This window comes from Lipotes vexillifer, unplaced genomic scaffold (assembly GCF_000442215.2).
Source record: "Lipotes vexillifer unplaced genomic scaffold, Lipotes_vexillifer_v1.1 scaffold113, whole genome shotgun sequence".
Taxonomy (NCBI): domain Eukaryota; kingdom Metazoa; phylum Chordata; class Mammalia; order Artiodactyla; family Lipotidae; genus Lipotes; species Lipotes vexillifer.
In genome coordinates this window covers 135401-157955 of record NW_006792514.1, presented here as the reverse complement: position 1 = coordinate 157955, position 22555 = coordinate 135401, and the positions used below count along the sequence as shown (strand labels likewise).

Sequence of the window (22555 nt, the reverse complement as noted above, 5' to 3'; positions counted from 1 at the left end):
GAGTATTAGGGGTATGTGTGTTATGTGTGTTTTTCTGGGTGAGTCTCCATGGATTTCACCAGACTCTCCAAGAGGTCTTTTGTTGGTCTCCCCCCAGCCCCCATCGCTATCGCTCTCACTCCCACCCCCCAGCACCAAAAGTTAAGAACCAACCACTGCCATAGAAAAGTTATCAAAAAATATAGGGTTTTTAAATAAATAGAAAGCAGAATCTAAAGACTGAAAATTAAATTAAGTAGCATACTGGATTTGAAACTTAAAAGACTTGGAACAGACACCTGATCTAATCAAAGTTAGGTTGGGAACCAGCAGGAGTTTATAGGTAGCTGTGGGTGGAATATAGTGGGTAGCTCTCTGGCCACAACTCCAACAACTCTTACATTCCTAAATTTATATTCCTAAATTTTGCTCTCTGCAGGAAAATCAGGGTGGTTGTTAGCTAGGGAACTGTTAGAAAAATGGGAGGGTGTTGGTGGTGGTGAGGTGGTGAGATGATGAGTTGGGAAATGCTCTGGGTCATTTCTTTCTTTTTTTTTTTTTGCGGTCCGCAGGCCTCTCACTGTTGTGGCCTCTCCCGTTGCGGAGCACAGGCTCCAGATGCGCAGGCTCAGCGGCCATGGCTCACGGGCCCAGCCACTCCGTGGCATGTGGGATCTTCCCGGACCGGGGCACGAACCCGTGTCTCCTGCATCAGCAGGCAGACTCTCAACCACTGCACCACCAGGGAAGCCCTGGGTCCTTTCTTAAGGAGGCTGTGTTGACCGTGGTCCAGTGGGTCTCTGCCATGCACGAATATTGAGCAATCTCACCACAACCCAGAAAGCCGATGCCACCACTGTGTGTGGCCTTAGCACCAACACTGATCAAAGGATCAGTTAATAGCAGCTAACTTAATAAAGAGTCTATTCTATGCCAGGCACTGGGCTAAGCACTTTGTAGACATCTCGTGTCTACTTCTCACAACAACACCATTTCTATTAAAGACACTGAGGCAGTCTGGCTGCAGACTCTTAACTCTAAGGTGTACATAGTCTTTGATTTTCTTTATTAGTGCTTTTTAAAGCGTGCCCGTAAATGTATCAGAAAACTTAGAACAGTCCGAAATACATTAAAAAATACCCTCAACTTCTTGGAAGCCTTGCTAGCTGCAAAGAAGAATAAAACTATTGCTTAAAGTTATTTAAGAATGCAGGCACGGGCTTCCCTGGTGGCACATTGGTTAAGAATCTACCTGTCAATGTGGGGGACGTGGGGTTCGAGCCCTGGTCCGGGAGGATCCCATGTGCCGCAGAGCAACTAGGCCCATGAGCCACAACTACTGAGCCTGTGCTTTAGAGCCCACAAGCCACAACTACTGAAGCTTGCATGGCTAGAGCCCGTGCTCTGCAACGGGAGAAGCCACTGCAATGAGAGGCCCGCGTGCCGCAGCGAGGAGTGGCCCCTTGTCGCTGCAACTGGAGAAGGCTCCCGTGCAGCAACGAAGACCCGGTGCAGCCAAAAATAAATTAAAAAAAAAGAAGAAGAATGCAGCCACTATTGTTATATTAGTTGTTTCATCATGATGTGCATTTTAATATTCTAACTGGTGATCAAAAAAAGCCAATTAACTTCAAAGGTGAAAAGTACCCATGAAATGGGAAAGGCCACAACTAAAATTCTCACACACTGTTTATAGGGAGAAACATAAATCAGAACAGCGTTCTTTACAGAATCACTTTTTTGGTATATACATGCACAGCCTCCATGTTACAGAGGAGTTGGTGTACGACTAAATGGGAACCAATTTTCAACACCAAGTTTCGTTATGTGGATGGTGTTGTATGACCATGCTAAGGATAACTGTTTGGAAAACTGCACTACCTTATTCCAGGTGCAATAATTTAAAAACATCAAGACAAGTTTATACTAGTTTTTTCATCTTTATAATCATTAGAGATTTAATTTTCCTCATATGTGTTAAAAAACCCTCAAAAACATATTTTTGCTAAATTAAAACTAATATACACCCTATTTCTACTCATCTTGTCTGTTACCTTCTCCCTTTCTTGATTTAGAGAAACTGGGGCTGCCATCTCGTTCCATTTGACACTGTCCACTTTCATGATGTAGTTCTTCCTCAATTCCACTTTCAGATGATTGCCCACTTAATGTTCCTTCATTCCAAATTTTACAGTTTTCCTCTGAACTGTGTCTCACATGTAGTGCTGATTCTGTATCTCCATCATGGTTGGTTCCATTGCAGAATTTAAGTGGACAGTGCTGTGATATGAATCCAACAAATTTCATTCCTCTTTTAGCACCTCCATTAATCTGAAGTTTAAAAAGACATGGTAGAACAAAATGTAAACTTCATTTGCATTGATTGCTTTATCAATTAACCTTCAGGCTTATTAAGGAAATCCATTAGAAAAGGAGTAAATCGGCCAGTAAAGACCCATTCATAAACAAATTAATGACCTCTAATATAGCAACAATCCTAAGACCCTGTCACACTATGTTCCTGCTTTCTTCAAACAGAACTGATACATTTTAGAAACTGTGAAAACAAGGATTATATTTTCGGGACTTCTCTGGTGGTCCAGTAGTGAAGACTCTGCACTCCCAATGCAGGTTTGATCCCTGGTTGGGGAACTAAGATCCCACATACTGCAGCTAAGCCCGCGCGTGCCGCAACTAGAGAAGCCTGCGCCGCAATGAAGAGCCCGTGTGCCACAACCAAGACCCAGCACAGCCAAAATAAATAAATAAACGAACAAATAAGTAAATTAATTAATTAATTTTAAAATTATATTTTCTCCAAGAGGTTACTATTTGGGAAGAACTGATAATTCCATAGCATGATTTTTGCAGCCCTGTTAACAATCATTTCTCTAGATGAAGCAAAATTTAAAACTATCCCAAGAAATCCTCAAAAATAACATTACCGACCTCTCCCTATGTCCCAGGGAGGGGGGCAGAGTTCTTGAGGCGCTAGGCTACTGTGTTCCCTCTTTGCCTGGCAAAGAAATAAAGCCACTCTTTCTCCTCCATAAAAAAAGAAAAAAATTACCAAATACATCTTGATAATAAAGAAGAGACATTAATTTAAAAGCAGAAAACATACAGCCTTGTTTGCTTGTGTGTAAAGAAAATTGTTAAAAGACTAATTCTTGACAAATGCATAAGCCCAATTCATACTACCACTCTTAAGAAGTTTCTGATTTTCTTATATCTTGGTACTATTATCTCTTTTCTGGGCCAAATACACATGATTAGATTCAGTCCTATCAGTTAAAGAATAGGGTTCAGAAGCACATGAAATAATGCCAGTGAAATAATTTGAGACCCTAAGAGTGGTTATTTTCATGCTCAACACCTTTCTCTTTCTCTGCTTTTGCATCATTTCTTTGTTCTTTTTGTGTCCACGTCTTTCTCCTGTGTTAAGTTGACCATTCTTTTGAGGGCAGGCACTATCTTACTCACTTTTGTGTTGCAGTGTTTTGTACTTACAGGTGCTCTATAAGTACTCGTTAAATAAGTTAAAATGAAGAAATAGCAACATCTTTTATACGGCCACTGTTTCAAGCATTTTAAATGTTTTAAATTCACCTGGGAGGCGAAGAAAGAGTTATGATGGAGGTTGCAAGTGCAAACATCTATAGTCAGAAATAAAATGGAATGAAAAAGGCCAGGAAGAAGCGGGGTGAAACCAGACAGCAATGGAGGCTGCTGTAACTTAGCTGAGACGGACAGAGGGTGTGGGTGTATGGAGCTTGGGCAAACACTGCTGGCACAATATCATTTACTTCTATAAATTAACATATTAAGACTGTGACACTGCAAGAAGCCTTAAAAATAACCATAAGTTGTCCTTTATATCAGGTTTCCCAGGAGAGGAGAAGGAGGTGGTGTGGAGGAAGGTAGAAACCGGTAAATTTAATGTCAGTGCTTTCTCTAGGTCTTATTCGTTGATTTGGGGGAAAAACTGCAGAAGACTTTCTCTATTACTAAAAAGTTTTATCTGGAAAAGCTGGTATGATATAGAGTATTACTGTCTTTTCCGTTTTTTAAGTTGCAAGATTGATGTTTTTCATGTGATTTTTATTTAAAAATCCTAGGGAGAACACTTGTAAATCTAAATTAAAAAAAAGAGCAAACATTGACATAATGTTAAAATGACTTAAAATCTAGCTGTTTAACAATCAACTCTTTATATCAGGCAGCCGTTCAAAAATAATATTTGGCACTCATCTATTGCTCTTGTTCATACACGGGGCCATGTTCAAATATTTCACGTGCTATTTTTCCTGAAGCTTTTCTTTTCATAAAATAACCTCATTACTCTAATTGCTGAAATAACAGTACTTTCCTGTTTAAATTAGATCTTTGTGTCCAGGAAGTCAAATACAACATGAATGCTCTCATGATGATCTATTAAGACTAAATTAGCAGTTAGATTTTTGTTTCTGGAGTGCATTTATTCCCAGAAAAAAAAAAAATTTTTTCCCAGAATAGTCGTAGTAAATAGTATGTGTACCTTGTTTATAAAAATCAAGTTTCAAAGACTGTTCCTGAAAAACCTTATTAAATGGTGACTTTATATCTAAATGGGAAGTATCATTGGCAGCTCTAACTGGCTAAACACAAACCACAGATAATCTTACACACACGGTCATTTAAAGCTTGGGAAAAATAGAAACAGGGAACAAATTTCACAGTTTCTTATTTGACAGGAAATGCCTTAGGTTTTTGGCAGTATTCATTTAAATAAAAGCTAAACCTTACACATATGACAATGCAACTAAAATAAAAAAAAACAACCCAAACTTTCACCATCAAATCCTGTCAGTTTAGAATACTTATGAATGTACAATTCTTTTTTGGGGTTTTAATCAATGTACATATAGTGTTCAATTTTTCATTTAAGGTTCAATTAAGTTATATTGAATAGACTTTTTTCTCTCAACAGTTAAGATAGTTGTCATGTTCAATGCCCATAAAATAGTCTATCATATTGATAGATCATTGCTTCCTTCTCAGTTTTCCACTTGTTGAGAATTTGGCCCCTATTCACTGTTGATTAAAATATCTTTGTATAAACATGATTTTTCCCTTTTCAATTAATTTCTTGGAATGGATTCCTAAAGAGGAAATTACTGGGTCACAAAATAAAACAAGATTTATGACTTTTATTACCAAACTGGTATTCAGAAACACTGTACTAATTTATTACAATGCCAATTGCATTGTATATGAATGTATATGAATGTTTTCTTAAAGGTCTTTCCAACATTGAATTTAATATTTTAAATTTAATTTCTCAGTTAATACTGGTAAGTTATTACTTCTCAGTTTTTATTTACATTAAAAATTATTAGTTAGGTTGAACCCTTTGCCAAATGTCGCTTTATTATTTGTGTTTCCTTTCTGTCCATGGATTCTGTCTGTCCATTCAAGACTGAATATACTTTCATGCGTTTGTATTCATTTCGTATATATTCAGAAAATGAAGCTTCCATAAGACACATTTGCTGCAGATTTCCTCCCGATTCTTTTTTTCCTAGTATGTAACATATTTATATATTCAAACTCAAATTACTCAATCTATTCATAATTAAATATGTCCACTCTTTCATTTTCTTTCAGATTTTTTGCACGTGAAAAAATTACCTCTTTATCTCATGTGAAATGTGAGGAGTCTATTTCCTATAGAACAACTGCCCATTTTCCCAGCAGCACTTACGCAGTAATGGTTGTTCCCCCATTTTATTTCATCAGGTTTGTTATGAAATTTCTTATATATGTATAAATCTATTTCTGGCATTTCCATTCTGTTTCACTGGCCTATATTTCTGTTTTTAACTCTACAATTTGGTACCTGTGCTTCAATTTGTTTTAAATTCTGGTAGACTAAGTCACCTATCATTTTCCTATTCTTTTTAAAGTAGGTAAGGAAATTGATGAAGAAGAAATATGAAATATTTCTCAATATCCCATGAAAAAATGTATACTTTTAGTACCTTTTCTATCAGTTCTTTTGCTACGTCATTTGTTTGTGTCTCAAAAGTTAGAGGACATTCCTCAATCACAAGCCTTGGGCGTCTTTGTCCACTGGGTGCTGTCGAATGCTTCGTGCTGTAACAGAGAATATGTTTATGGTTGGAAGCCAATTGCTGATTTTCAGCTAATACGCTCATATGAAAAGGAGCGAGTAACTCACAAATAAGTTCAAGGCAATCCTTTTTCTTTGTTATTTCGACTCTAATGGCTGTCTTCTTATGTAAAAATATTGGAAAAACACAATAACTTCTATTAATTTAGATTTCCTTAATTAAAACCTCTATTAATTTAATTTCTAATTTAACATGAAAGAAAAGCTCTGCATCTGTTGTTTTGATAAGTTATGAGAAATGATTTTAGATCACTATTATACCTCATTATTGTACAAAAGCACAAGTAACAATCCTATTTAAGTGCAGATAAGTATTGTCCTGTCTTTTTCCTTTTTCTTCTCTTCTGATCTTCCCCCCTTGATTATTCTTAGCCCTGGCAGGGCACTGCTAAATCTATTTGAAGTAATGCGAAAAGAGAAAAATAATCTATCCATGGTTTGTAAGATTTGTAATTAGGACATAAGTGTTGCTATGGTGTGGTAAATGGCATATTTACTTAGTAATGCTTGAACTAGTAAATATCTGATGAGGTGCCCTGTCATGGTGAAAGCTGCTTGTGTACATGCCCTCTCAGACATGTGTAAGTGGGCAGTTAGTTACTCAGTAGCAGACAGTGTCCCTAAAAAGCACATCTGGGATTTTTTAAAGCCTCTTCTTTTTTTCCCAATTTTCTCTCTTTTTCTCTTATTTCATTTTCCCTTCTCAGCTTAGCTCTTTCATAGTTAAAATCGCTATAAAGAGAAAACACAGTTTTTACCCTGGTCTTTGAGATGATTTTGATACAGTTGGAGAGTTGTGTAAAAAAAAATTTAATGTGTTAATCAAAGACATTGGTCTGGTTATTTTCATTCTTCACTGGAAGGAGTAACAGTATTTTGAATATTATGAAACATACAAGCTTGGTTGGCAAAAACGTTTGTAGTATTGTTTGGAAAAACAGCTATTAAAAAAGTTAAAAAAGAACCTAAAATGGATGGCTTTCTGGCTTTCCCATCCTAGTTTTTGGAAAAAGTTGATAAGAGCTATCCAGTTTGTGAGAACTTGGCATGTAGGCCTTTTTGCTGTAAAAGTTTTGAAAGTTAGAAATAGTTTCTGTTGCCACTTTTAATAAAACAATACAGGACAGTTAAAAAAAAACACTCAGTGAAAGTGAACTTGTTCAGTCAGCTCTTTTAGCCCAGTGATAGGATATAGCTAATTGATACCCCCTCATTTGCTGAAGTTGCTATATCAGCTTTCAGGTGCTTCTTGAGTCTATTTTCCTTTCCCTTTTTTCACTGACATCCTTACCTAGGACCTGTTTGTCTGCAAGGGGCTAAATCTATGAGAAGTTTTAAGGAAGGCGATTTAAGTTTCCTTCTCCCAATCGAGGTTCAACTGCTGGAAAATGTGCCTTAAGCCAAAACCCCTAATTATCCTTTATTCTCCATCACTTTGTTCAAACGTGCTTTCCTTTTAGCCAAAGAAAACTGCCTCTCTCAACAACTTCTTAGTATGACAGTTTTCTGGAGCGTCAGGCTTACCTTAATTTCAAGCGCGATAGCACCACCCTGTATAGATAACTTGCAGGCAGGTGTTTTTGCTGCCCAACAGGTTGTATAACAGGATGAATAGCCCCAACAATATATCCTTTAAGATAGTAGTCTTCCACTTTTGTTACTATATCCAGAATTGAATTTATCTTGATTACTTCTGGGTTTGGCGAAGCTGAAATGTCAAATTGCAAAGAGAGATTTGCACGTTCATAAAGTTGAATTACATATTATTTCTATCTACGTATGATAATACTAATGAATAGGAAATGTATCCATATGATTTAATCTCAAATAAAGTTTTACTAACAGGTATTATATATTTTCTAATTTAATTTCAGAAAAAGCAAAAATAATCTTAGCAGCTGGCAGACATTTAGTATTACCAATATGTCTTAAAGTAGAAATACAATGCCTTATTTATATATTTCAAATATTTTATTTATTTATTTATTTAAAGACACATTTTTATTTTTTTATTATTTTTTTAAAAATTTATTTATTTTTGGCTCTGTTGGGTCTTCGTTGCTGCACGATGGGCTTTCTCTAGTTGTGATGAGCAGGGCTACTCTTCGTTGTAGTGCACAGGCTTCTCATTGTGGTGGCTTCTCTTGCTGTGGAGCACGGGCTCTAGGTGTGTGGGCTTCAGTAGTTGTGGCACGTGGGCTTAGTTGCTCCGCAGCATGTGGGATCTTCCCGGACCAGGGATTGAACCCATGTCCCCTGCATTGGCAGGGGGATTCTTAACCACTGTGCCACCAAGGAAGTCTCTGTCAAGTGCTTTCTTATTTCTAATTACATTTCAAAAAAATCGTGTTTTAAGTTTCTCTGGGAAACTAAAAATATGGTTTCTTATGGCACTTATATAAATACTTGAGTAAAGAAATTGAAAAAGTAAAGGCAACCAGAAGTTCTTCTTAATAAGTAAGAATTCTAAATACACAGGAAATTTAAACGCAAAGTTGATATGCAGTTGAAACATTCCTTTGAAGCAGGGCAAATCTGTAGAAACTATAGAATAGTACAATCTGTATAGTTTTTAGTAAAAGGAAAAGGGTGTGTCATATGGGAAAATGAATGTTCTAGCAGTATTAATTTTAAAAACAACTTCATTTTCTGTAACAATATTTCTCATTTTCTGGAAAACAACCAAGACTTAATAACTAGAAATGGAGCTGCAGTTTGGCTATCTCTTGAATAACAAAACATATGAAATGAACTCCAGGTAGGGGCAGTGCTGGCTGTTGGCCTTCTGTCAGTGTGGTCAGTGCTGTCCAGCAAATAGCTGCTGTTAATTGCCCAAACACAGGAAGTAGGTTAAGAAGCAGACAAGGAAAAAGGGTCAGAGGAAATCCCTACCTCCTCTTACAGTAATATCCACGTGATGGAACAGAAATCCACCACTTGGATTCACGTGGGTTCATGTCAACTTCTCAAGTGAAAATAAAGCACTCAAAGAAAAGTTATATAAACCAGCATGAATCCATTTACTCAAATTTTCATCCTCTTTTGGATTTAAACTAATCTACAATATATTTTCATCATTATGAATAGGAATAAAAACAAAGAGACTGATCCTGGTTTTGGAAGAAACAGCTGGATTTCATTGCAAAATGACCCAGTTCTGAATGGTTGTGTGGCAATCACTCTATGATTCATTTGGTCTTACTTTTTTAGTATTTTAACTATCAACCCTGATTTCCAAACAAAGGAACTAAAAAACTATAAACTAGAATAAACTGTTAAGACTAAGGAATGAAACATAGCCTAAACTTATTTTTAGAACTATATACTAATCCTACAAAAATTTAAAGAAAATTTCCGTCTTTTAATGGATCTCATTGCTTATTGTAGAAAATGGAAATGCTTAGCATGATACAAAAGAATCTTCATTGTCTGGCCTCTGTCAACTTATTCAGCTTTCACTCTTGTCATCCTTTTCCTTGTATATCTTGCTTTAGCAGGACTGAACTACGGGAGTTCCTAAGCCTGGCACACTGTTTCATGTTGCCAGAACTTCGTTTCCTTTCCTGCTCCCCAAGTTGAGTTAATCATTCCTTCCTCTGTGCTGTGCATTCTACTAGTTCCTTATCAATCTGTATTATAGATACTTGTTTATGTGTTTGTCTCTGCCGTTAGACTGAGAATTCCTTAAAGTCATAAAACCAGAATCACTTACCATAAGTAGAAAATTACATACAAATAAGTACAACAAAAAGAAAATACTTATCAAATTCTAGCTGGATACTGTTATCAGCCAAGGACTGAGCCACAGTGCTGCTCTCTCTTTGTTGAAAGGGAGAATTAGCCATTAGAGAGGTGTTAAAGACACAGTAACTCCAAACTGATTGGAAGGCTTAAAAAGAACTGAAAAGGGCACAGCTTTCTGACTATGAGATTCAATGTTATTAATTCTGTGTTTGTGTGTACAACTTAAAAGCATCTCAGGTCTAGTGCTAAGTCTTTTGGTAGAGGCTTGGAACCCCTACTGGGATAGAAGTAGCAAGGACACAGTGATGGCAGCAAGGGGGACAGATGACATCAGAGGGAATAAAATGAATTATAAAACTAGATAAAAGAACTGTAAAAACTTTACAGCCTGAGGTCTCTTAAAGGGCTTTCTACACTTCATTGGCCAAATTGATAATGATAATGAAATCATTCCCTCCGTTCTATTGTTTAAGAACAAGGTTTTCAAAGGCAGAATTTTGTAACACGTTAAATAGAATCACAAGAAGATAGCTATAACAGAAGGACATTGGTGCTTAAAGAGGTTCCTGTTCAGGTAGAGAATGTATTTCTAAGGAACACCTTGTTCTCTGGTGATGTCAGAGAAATTTTGTGTCAGTGGAACAAATCCAGCTTTTCTAGTCTAATCTACATCCTCTTGCACTCTCAATAAAGTAAGGTTATTGTCTTGAGTTCAATGCAAAAGAAATGTTAATGCCTGAAACACAAAGACACACACACACAGAAGTTTTGAGAAGAATTACAAACTGAGAAATCCAGTAAAGTTAGAAAGGGAGAAAAAAAATTGTACATCAGTACTAATAAGCATATCTTACACATAAGTTTTTGTAAAGATCATGTCATTTTGGGCCCAGTGCTTTACATTAATTATTCAACTGTCTCAAATGTGCATGTTCTTCTATTTGGAGGTCTCTGTCTTTTGATAAATAGCACTCGGCATAGACATGACAATTATGATAAGTGCTTGAAAAATACTTGTTAAAGGACCAACTGAATGAAAAATTGGTTGTAACATTAACATATTCAGTGAGCAGAGCTCCAGGGTGCTCATGGAGCAGTAGTTTAGAAAATAGACTCTAGGGGGACTTCCCTGGTGGTCCAGTGGTTAGGACTCCTCGCTTTCACTGTTGAGGGCCAGGATTCAATCCCGGTCAGGGAACTAAGATCCCACAAGCCAAAAAAAAAAAAAAAAAAAGACCTTCAGACAAGACTGCCTGGATGAAAATCTCAGCTCTGCCACTTACTAGCCTGGCAAGCTACTTTGCACCCACGTGCCTCAGTTTCCTCATCTTCAAGGTAAGAATAATAATAGAGTCTACTCTATAGGGTTGTTAGGATTAAATAAGTTTAAATGTGTTCCTAGAAAGTATCTGGCATGTAGCATGTGCTATACAACTATTAGTTGCTTTGTTAAATAAAGTCCTCCCCTATGGAACGAGAGGCAGCACACTATTCTAAGAGCATTAAGATCTGGAAGCAAATCACCTGGGCTCAACCCATGCCATTTACTAGATCTGGAACAAGTTAATTTGCCTGTCTGAGAAAGGGACAAACAATGGTATTAACTTCATAGAGTTGCTTTCATAGTAATTGTAACACATGAGCCCAGGGCCTGGTACAAAGTAAACACTCAAATATCAGTGATGTGCCTGTCTGTCTGTTGGTGGCCCAGCTTAGAAAGATAGTTTCGAATAAAGTTGCCCTCCGAGGTGTCATTGTTGGTTTAAAAAAATCTCCAGGAAGATCATTGTAGAGATCTGGATTTATTCCAAAAGCCCAGCCTGGCTCACCATCTGTAGAATTCTGTATCAGAGGCCCCTAACTCATGCTCTAGATCTCAGGTCCCTAACTCACCCTATAGATTAGGTGTCCCCCCTGCCAACTCACTCCAAATAACAGTCCCTAACTCACGCTGATCTGCTCCATTGAGTCCCAGACTCAAATGTCCAAAGGTATCAGCCTGATAAAACAAGGAAAGGGGCTGTGCTGAAGGAGGGAACTGGGGAAGACTTGATACCTTACCCAAGAGTGCAGCAGCCCTGGTCCAGTGCTGCCATGTGGTCATGTCGGCCCAGTGTTGCTGGATCTTCTGTTTTTTTAAGAAAACCCCCAAATCCAGATTCTTATGTAATATCTCCCAACTTTAAAAAGTGACAGTTAATTCAAATATCTTAACACTATACACACCAAGCGAGACCTGTCTAAAGGCTGAATATGGCCCATGTCTTGTTGGTTTGTAGCTTCTCCTCTGGGTCGCCCCAGGGATTCTGCAGACCAGAGCCTGCCCAGGTCCAGGCCAGGCCACCCGGACCATCTTAGACAGTGTTCAGCATCCTAGGACACAGAAAGTGATCCAAATCTTCCTCATTAGTGGGGACAGGAGGATGATGGTGATAGGAGGGCTGGGGTTCATTCTGTTAACAAATTGCCCTTCTTATCCTACATTGTGATTTATTTTAAAGATGCCAGTGTCATTCAAGAAAGGTAAACCTAGGAGCAAGGAAAGGTGAAATAAATCTGGGAATTTTGTTGAGAACTTCCCTTCAGGTAATCCCCTCGATTCTTAATAATGTTTTAAACTGTGCTGAAAAGAGACTGGCAGCCTGACTCAGCTTAGAGATGTGAGGAAGGGGCAAGCTGTGCACACAGAGTGAGGCATTTTCATCAGTGCTCACCAGAGTGCATAATTATGTCTCCAAGATAGGCTTGGTGTTTGAAGCCAAGCCTTTGATTTGATGTCCTTACACTGGGGCAGTAATATCAGAGACTCTATTACTTTTTAAACACAGGAAATTAGGGGGGAGGTGTGGTTGTTTTGGCTAGAACTGAACAGCACAGGCAGTTAGCAGCAGCTGCAAGCCATCTTGCTCTTCTTAGCTCCCCAACCGCTGCGAGTTCCTTGGGAGAAGGAACAAATGGTGTTGTTGACAGCATTAATGGGTGGGGTTGGTTGCCATTCAATCAATGCTACACGATTTGTAAAAGCTTTATTACACCTTACAAGGCTATTGTGAAGAACTGGTGAAGGAAAGTATTTTGTAGTTGCTTTGAAAACTATATACATGCAGAGTGGACTTTTCTGATTAAAACTGAAATGTGCTGAAGGTTAAGCAAGTCTATCATTTATCCTCATAGTTTCCAAAATAAAATATCAGTAGAGTTTTTTATGGTCCTTTGCTTAAAATCTTCATAGACAAAGATCAAATTTTAAAAATAGAAAAAAGTCACATTCTAGTAAAAAGCTAAGAACTTGTTCAATGCCAAAAGGTTTGCTCTGATGATGTTCTCTATGAAACCAGTCCAAGACATATATATGCTCTTTCCACCAATTTACTTCTGAAGATTGGTATGTAGTTTTGAAAAATTTATGAAACATTGTTTCCTCAGATAAAAACACTATGTACAAACACTGGCAAGCAATTTTACCATATTTTCAAAAGGGAACAGACTGTCAAACTCCATATTATATCTAGCAATTATAGTAAAAAATAATAAGTAACATGTACCAAGTACATATTTTGTGCCAGGCACTATGCAAAGTGCTTTACATGCCTAATCTTAATTAGCCCTTACAAAAACTCCACAAGGCAGATATTATCATTATTCTCAGATGAGGAAACTCAGGAAGAGAGAGATTTGATAACTTGCCCAAATTATTAGTGAGCGGTAAGGCTGTAATTGAAACAGACAGAATGACTCCAAAGCCAGTACATCCGAGCACCGACAGGAAAGTAAAGCTTCATTGATTTGCATCACTGTTAATTCAGAATTTGTGAAAATTCAGACACAGCTGAGCTAAAGCTTTTGACTACTATAAATTGTTAATCAATCTAATGTACAGATGTTAAAAGGAGTATCCGGTTTACTCTACTTATCAAAATGTTTTAAGTTACTTAGAAACATAAACTACTATATAAATAACGTCCAAATTACATAACACTTTATGTTTTCAATAAAGGTGCCATCTTTGTAGTCACTCATTAATATATTTAATTGAAGTAATACAACTGTGGTTTTGAAATGCACTCAAACTCCAAGGGACGACAGAGCTCATAATTACAGGCAGATATGCAAAAGATCGCATTATGACCATGAAAACTCCTGCAGCCTTGTGTTTCACTGCTGCCTCCTGCATGTGCTGCACTCTGCCTGTTTGGTTTTACTTGTAGTTCCCAGACAAACCATGAGATTTCCTCTCGTTTCTGAGTCTGTACAGCTTGTCTTTCAGCCTTGTTTGCCTTACCCCCACTTCCTTACTCAGCCTTTTTTTTTTAACCTTTAAAAACATCTTGTGTGGGGGTAGAAATGTAACATACAAACGGGGTGCACAAAACATACTTAAAACTGCCAGCATTTGGTAACCACCATCCATTCAAAAATCAGAAAATGGCGGGCACACCAGAAGCCTCCCTTCCTGCCCCTTTCAATCACAATCCCCCTCTCCTGCTCTGTGCTACCTTGACTTTTTTTTTTTACCTTGACTTTTATGGCCCTCACTCCTTGCTCTTTTTAGTTTACTATGCAAGAATGCAAGCAAACACTACAGTTCAGTTTTGCCAATTTTGTGAGCTTTATATAAATGGAATCATACAGTATTTTGTGTCTATTTACTTTCACTGAACATTAAGGTCGTGAGATTAATCTTGGGCAGCTTGTGTGGTTGTAGTTTGTTCGTTTTCATTGCAGTATAGTAGAGGACAGCAAAGGACTGCCTACGGCCTGTTTTGTTGCATATGGTATGTTGGCACTTCACTGGCCGAGCTGAGTAGCTGTGACAGAGACCACACGGCTCACAAAGCCTAAAATATTTACTATCTGGCCCTTTTCAGAATAAGTTGGCTCACTTCTGCGGTATAGTGTTGCATTGTATGAGTTTACCACAATTTATTTTTCCAGTCTCTTGTTCGTGGATTTCTGAGTTGTTCACACTTTTGGGGTTATTACAAATAGCACTTCTATCAACATTCTTGTATGTGCTGCATGGTGCATGCGTGTGCACACTTCCACTGGGTATATGGATCTTCGCTAACTAGGTAATGACAGAGCATTTTTTGTTTTTTTCAAAATGGTTGTACCAATTTACCAACACCTGGTATTAGCAGTCTTTTGACATTTTAGCCATTTCGGATGATTTGTAGTGGTTTCTCACTGTGGTTTTAACATGAATTTTTCCTGATTACTAATGAGGTTGAGCACCGTTTCATATGTCTATTGACCGTTTAGAGTTCCTGTTTCATCAGCCACCTGTCCAAGTTCCTTGTCTATTTTTCTATTGGATTGTCTTTTCCTTTTTTGATTTTCAGTTGTATTTTGTATATTCTAGATATAAACCTTTGTCTGAGTCTCACTCATTCTTTAGATCGGATGAGGTGGCACTTCTTTTAAGGAGTCTTTCTGGATCCCACCAATCAGGTGGAGGTGCTCTTCTGCTTCTATAACTCTCAGACTTCTAGCAAAGCTTGACTCCTGCAGCCTTGTGTTTCACTGCTGCCTCCTGCATGTGCTGCACTCTGCCTGTTTGGTTTTACTTGTAGTTCCCAGACAAACCATGAGATTTCCTCTCGTTTCTGAGTCTGTACAGCTTGTCTTTCAGCCTTGTTTGCCTTACCCCCACTTCCTTACTCAGCCTTTTTTTTTTAACCTTTAAAAACATCTTGTGTGGGGGTAGAAATGTAACATACAAACGGGGTGCACAAAACATACTTAAAACTGCCAGCATTTGGTAACCACCATCCATTCAAAAATCAGAAAATGGCGGGCACACCAGAAGCCTCCCTTCCTGCCCCTTTCAATCACAATCCCCCTCTCCTGCTCTGTGCTACCTTGACTTTTTTTTTTTACCTTGACTTTTATGGCCCTCACTCCTTGCTCTTTTTAGTTTACTATGCAAGAATGCAAGCAAACACTACAGTTCAGTTTTGCCAATTTTGTGAGCTTTATATAAATGGAATCATACAGTATTTTGTGTCTATTTACTTTCACTGAACATTAAGGTCGTGAGATTAATCTTGGGCAGCTTGTGTGGTTGTAGTTTGTTCGTTTTCATTGCAGTATAGTAGAGGACAGCAAAGGACTGCCTACGGCCTGTTTTGTTGCATATGGTATGTTGGCACTTCACTGGCCGAGCTGAGTAGCTGTGACAGAGACCACACGGCTCACAAAGCCTAAAATATTTACTATCTGGCCCTTTTCAGAATAAGTTGGCTCACTTCTGCGGTATAGTGTTGCATTGTATGAGTTTACCACAATTTATTTTTCCAGTCTCTTGTTCGTGGATTTCTGAGTTGTTCACACTTTTGGGGTTATTACAAATAGCACTTCTATCAACATTCTTGTATGTGCTGCATGGTGCATGCGTGTGCACACTTCCACTGGGTATATGGATCTTCGCTAACTAGGTAATGACAGAGCATTTTTTGTTTTTTTCAAAATGGTTGTACCAATTTACCAACACCTGGTATTAGCAGTCTTTTGACATTTTAGCCATTTCGGATGATTTGTAGTGGTTTCTCACTGTGGTTTTAACATGAATTTTTCCTGATTACTAATGAGGTTGAGCACCGTTTCATATGTCTATTGACCGTTTAGAGTTCCTGTTTCATCAGCCACCTGTCCAAGTTCCTTGTCTATTTTTCTATTGGATTGTCTTTTCCTTTTTTGATTTTCAGTTGTATTTTGTATATTCTAGATATAAACCTTTGTCTGAGTCTCACTCATTCTTTAGATCGGATGAGGTGGCACTTCTTTTAAGGAGTCTTTCTGGATCCCACCAATCAGGTGGAGGTGCTCTTCTGCTTCTATAACTCTCAGACTTCTAGCAAAGCTTGTATCACAGCATAGAGTGTAAGCACTGTAAATAGATGATTATTCATCAGGGCTCCTCAGCAGGAAGCTTACTAGGACGCAGGTTCACAGAAGTCAAGGACTAGGCTTTATTCCTCACTTGGAGCTCAGTAGGTGCTCAGTAAGTGTTAGTTCAAAGAATAAATAGATGAATTGGGAGACTGGGATTGACATACATACACTATTGACACTATGTATAAGACAGATAACTAATGAGAACCTACTGTATAGCACAGGGAACTCTACTCAATGCTCTGTGCTGACCTAAATGGGAAGGAAATCCAAAAAAAGGGGGGATATATGTATACGTGTAGCTGATTCACTTTGCTGTACAGTAGAAACTAACACAACATTGTAAAGCAACTATACTCCAATAAAAATTTTAAAAAAAGGATAAATAAATGTCCACCAGATGTAAGAAAAACCCCCAATATAACGTAGATTGGCAGTAGAAATGTATTTTCACCCAACATCAATATTTATTTAAGTGGGTCAACTGTTTGCTATTTTCAGAGATTCCCTACTCCCCCAGGTCAGAATGGGATCTTTCTTTCCCCCAACAGTCTGAAATTGTGAAGTTTTATTATTTGCCACAACTACTGAGCCTGTGCTCTAGAGCCCGAGAACCACAACTACTGAGCCCATGTGCCACAACTACTGAAGGCTGCTCGCCTAGAGCCCATGCCCTAGAGAAGCCACTGCAATAAGAAGCCCGCACACCGCAACTGAAGAGTAGCCCCCGCTTGCCGCAACTAGAGAAAGCCCTCATGCAGCAACGAAGACCCAACACAGCCAAAAATAAATAAATAAATAAATAAAAAAAAAAATAAAGGAAAGTCCTTATGCAGTTTTTTTTACCTGACAGAGATTATGTTGATGCTTGAGTAAATTTAGTCATCTTTATTATAAATTTCTTTTTACATAGCACTTTACATTTGAAAATCTTTTGACTGCTTGAGGAAATACTCAAGAACTTATTAGATTCAGACAGACAAAATTTAGCTGGACTGACCTTCTTTTCTTCCTTCCCTCGTTTCTGATACTTTATTCATCTCTTGTTAATTTTTAAATGCATTCTCTTCAGTGCTGCATCTTCATTATTCTTGAACGTTCTCTAGTATTTACGATTACTGACCATTTCTTGCTTTTTGAAACCCTCCTTTTCCTTGTGTTCTCTGGTGCTATACAGTCGCAATTGTCCTCATTCTATTTCATTTTTGTTGAGTTGTCCTAAATATGGCTAAATATGCCTGATGATTCAGCCCAAGACACTTATGCTCCGCCCATATTCTCCTCTTTAAGACTTTATCTACTTCAATTCCTCCTGGAAGTCATCATCTCTGCCGTGCACCTGTAAGTCTCTCTGCCAGGATGTTCCACTGCCACCTCACATGCAACGTGCCTGGAATGGAATTGCTGTTTCACCAACTGACTCCCTGTGGGACGCCCCTCCTACCGTAAGAGGCATCATTATTTCCACAGTTACTCAGGCTCAGAACAGGGAAGTCATCTTGGATTCCTCACTCTTTCTGTCCCTTCATATCCAGCCAGCCACAGGCTAAGTTCCTCTTGGTAATGTCTCTTACAGGGACGCCCCCTCACTTCTTCTTTCAATAGCCCTTGAAACTCTTAATCTTTTTCTGATTATATAAACCCTATTTTTTCCTTCAGGTTCAGTTAAAGTCCTAATTTGAATTCCAGCTTATCCTATTCAAAATTGATTTTTCCTTTTCCTGATACCTCTTGTATCTCGTATTGCAATTTTTCATTCATTACTTCAACACACCTTATTGGCCACTGGTCATGTGCCAAACACTGTGCAAAACACAGCAGTGCAGAGGTGGATGTGGCATAGTTCCTGACCTTGAGAAGTTCATGAGCTTGTCCAGTTTGACCAATTAGAATATAAAATATTGGAGGGCAGAAACTATGCCTTATTCCTTTTTTTGTTTTCACTACTTATCAGCATCTTCTACAGAATCCATACATCAATGTATTACTACTGTAACAGTGATGGTAAAAGACAATGAGAGTTTCTTGTTCTCATAATAAGAAATCAAGCTAGGGGCCAGGAAAATTTTACTCAATGTGTTTTACATGATTCTATTAGAAAGTCAAATAAGGAAGTTACCATCTGTCCTTCTGTTGGGTTTTTAATACTGTAGAAATTTCTTTTTAATCATAAAGCTATACATGCTCTAAAAATCCTTAAGGCCATGGTTATTCAGATTGTTTTCTGGGATTGCACAAGAAGGTAAAACAAACCCTTCTGGATCATTTGCAGAGTTAATTTAACTTTTCACCAAGAAACTCTATGATGTACTCATATATATACTGACACACTCTCATACATACACATGTATAGATTACTATACAATAATCCAGAAAATTTATCACAAAAATTGTGCTGAAATCTCACTAGTGTGGTTAGTAGAGCTGGCATAAAGCCAGGAGGGATAGTTAACTTTTATTAAGTGCTTACTAAGTGCCTTTTCAAGGAGATTATTTTGTATAATCTCCTTTAATTTTTAAAATAACTCTATTATGCAAGCACCATCAGAACCCCCATTTTATAGATGAGGAAACTGAGATACAGCAAAATTTATAAACTTGCCAAGTTAATGAGTGAAAGAGCCGAGATTCAGAACCCAGGAACTTGACTCCAGAGCCTTATGTGCTTAATGATTAGGCTATTATTTCTCCCATAGAGATATATAAGGAATGGCTCAAAGTACCCACCCCCCCAAAAAAGTGTGGGAAAGGCACACACACACACACACACGCACACATGCACACAGAGAATGGAACTAAATGGAAAATCAATAAATTGTTCAAGATAACTATAGCCACCATAACACAGGGCACTGGAAATTTCAAAGGGTCTCCTCTTGCCCCACTGGGACTTGACTCTCTGTCCCATGTCCTCTGTTTGGAAAAACAGAGGAAAATAAGGTAAGAGACAGGCTCTTCGTGAGCACACACAGCTGTCACTAGACCAATTTGTTTCCTGAAAGGTTGCTCACTGCGTGTGGTCTCTTGAGAGGCAGGAGATGCCACTATTTAGTAGTCCTCACAGCAACCCCAGGTCAGAATGGCCAGGACTAAACGAAGAAGGCTGGCATATTTTAACCCCCATGTGACTCACTTCTCTACACACTGGAGGAATAGGTGGGCGTCATAGACAACAGAAGAGAGGAAGGTGGTTTGTGGAGCTGGGCTGATACAGAGTCTTGGCTTCTGAGGCAGAGGCAAAGGCAAAGGCAAAGACAAAAACAAAACAGAACAAAAAACATGTGGAAGAATTGTAGAGAAAAGGGACACCAGGAGACTGGGCCCCTGGACCAAATAGGAACCAGGTGCAACTTTAAAATATGTGCCTGCTTACTGAGTTAACATTTGCAAACTATGCCCATACTTACACTTTATAGTGTAATACTCTATTACCTCCTCCAAACACCTAGAGTGGAAGGTAGAAATTTTACTCCTTTCACAGAGAGAAGGGCTTCTGATAATAATAAAACTAAAATGACTTCTGAAGAAAGTTGTAGATCTTTCTGATTCAAGGATGGCTGCATTTATACAAACTTGTTTGAGATTGCTAACATTGTTGGGTGGAAATAAATCCAGAAAAAAAAAATTCAAGTTACTTTAAAACCTATGGGGGTTGTGCAGCAAATCTTAAAGCACAGATCAAAATGGCTCTGGCCTAAACTTTATGAATAGACAGGGTTTTGAGGTTAAGGAAAATATGTGTTTGCATCCTGTGGATTTACAAAAACTTGTCCTAAAAGATAATTGACAAGGACAGTCAATGGAGAAAACATAGGACCACATCACAAATATTTTCTCAAATGATGGTTTTTGAAAAAGTATAGAAAAAATTCATTTGAGTGGTTACTTCTCCGATTGTCACCATTATCTTAATCTACTTTTTTTTTTAATCTAATTTTAACTTTCATAATTAAAAAGAAAATTAAGAATATTAACATTTTCCCCTTTGGTAGCCTTAGCCTTAGGTAAAAATGGAAATGTAAATATGTTAAAAGTATATGTACAGACTTTGTGTATGTCTCTGGAAGGGAGTTTGCTTGCTGGCTAGCTCAGTTTTTGACAAAGAAAAATGGGCTGCTCTTCCTTCTTGCACAAAGATGCACTGTTCACAGAGCAAACCAAAAAAAATGGAGAATTTGTGTTTAAGTTGAAAAGAAATTAATATCCAACATGATAATCTACTTAGTATAAATTTTCTATTAACTGATAAAACGTGCGGCTTATTAGAATTAAAAGCATAACTTTGTAATAAGAACTTAAAATACTGATATCTGGAAATTCTAACAGCAAGCAGGATACTCAATTTCACTTTTAATACCCTGTAATTAAAGATATAGTTCTGCTTTTTAAAAACTCAGTTTTATCAATGCGATTGTACAGTAAAATTTCCAAAAGAAGTGAGGTAAAGTATTTGTGAAGTTGAGCTGCCTCTGTTCCTTACACAGGGCTGCCATCTGGGCTTGTTTATTTGTGTTTCCAACTTTCTGGAACAGGGAGTTTCTCTGTTAGGGACAGGGCAAGCAAAGGAAGTATCTTACAGAAGACTATCTTTTTTTCTGTATTTTCAAATTTCAAATTTAGTTTGGTCAAAAATATCAAATGGCTATAGCACAATCACAACATTAACACAGTTGGAAACCTCAGAATTGTCTTAGCAAATACTCTTCCACATGATGCAAGTAATATTTCCTACATGCTACCTTCTTGTGCCTTTCAGATCTTTTTCAAAACACAAACTGTCATTAAGGCTAGACCTATTTGGCTGGAAAGCGAACATTTTTCATGTGTCCTTCTACAAATAAGCATTTGATTTAAAAATGAAAGGACTATTTCCAAGCAGTTTTTCTAATTTTATAAAGTACATATGAGCCAAATTTACAAAAACCAAACAGAACAAAAATCTTTCAGAGTGTAATTAAGAAACAAAGCATTATTGTTAGATTGATTGTACAGTCTGATTATGAGGAACAGTTTAAAAATCCACAAACCAACACTTAAAAAAACTAGAAGTCCCTTATCTCTGAAATCTTTCATTTAACAAATAAAATAGAAGGAAAAATTACCTTGTAAAGTAAAATCCAGCAATACATATTCGTAAGCAAATTCTGTCTTTGTTTCCACTTGCGGTCTCTTCAGGGTAGAAAATATTTTTCCAGGGCTGCTATCATCAGGGTCTTCTAGCTTTCTAAGTCCGCACCCCATGGCAAAATCTGTAAGGAATTAAATTGCAGGATAGGGGAGGGAGACCAGCAAATTCTGTTGTTTAAGCTGCAAAAAGAAAGTTACAGACTTAACTGCTTTGATTTTTTCAGCTAAACCATAGATACTCAAAAAGAAAACATTTGAGTCCAAAGAAAGGAGCTGAAGACGTTTTCTATCCATTTTTCTGTAAAGTCGTTGAACCCATGATGATTAAGCTACAGCTCCGGGAGGCTGGGCTTGATCTTAGGAGAAACATGCAAGCTGCTACAACTTAGCGGAGAATTTCCATGCCACGTCAATTTACAGCCAGCCCCCCACCAGAGTTCTGTCGCTCAGGGCACCAACAGTGCTTTGTCTATCCCAGTTAGCTGGATGATAAAGGAGGGGTCCAAGAACGGAAATAAAAAGGCAAAAGTGCAAATCAGATGGAATTATCTACAAGTAGAGGCTATATTCAGACATGGTGGTGTGCAATTCTTTTTCTGTTTTCTCTTTTCCCTTTTTCCTGTGCCCACTGCCCCCCCT

At 37.9% G+C, this 22555-nt stretch overlaps 1 protein-coding gene across 1 annotated transcript in view; it reads right to left on the bottom strand.

The window, feature by feature from the left end:
• The window catches only part of RFTN2 (raftlin family member 2), a 59654-nt gene extending 37392 nt beyond the window's left edge, over window positions 1-22262 (bottom strand). Inside the window, exons 1-4 of the mRNA XM_007465694.1 lie at window positions 21892-22262; window positions 7676-7859; window positions 6000-6114; window positions 2034-2310 (exon numbers count right to left, since the gene is read on the bottom strand). Coding sequence (XP_007465756.1) covers window positions 2034-2310; window positions 6000-6114; window positions 7676-7859; window positions 21892-22030 — 715 coding nt within the window. The 5' untranslated portion in view covers window positions 22031-22262. The remainder of the gene's footprint in view (window positions 1-2033; window positions 2311-5999; window positions 6115-7675; window positions 7860-21891) is intronic.
• Window positions 22263-22555: the final 293 nt, after the last annotated feature.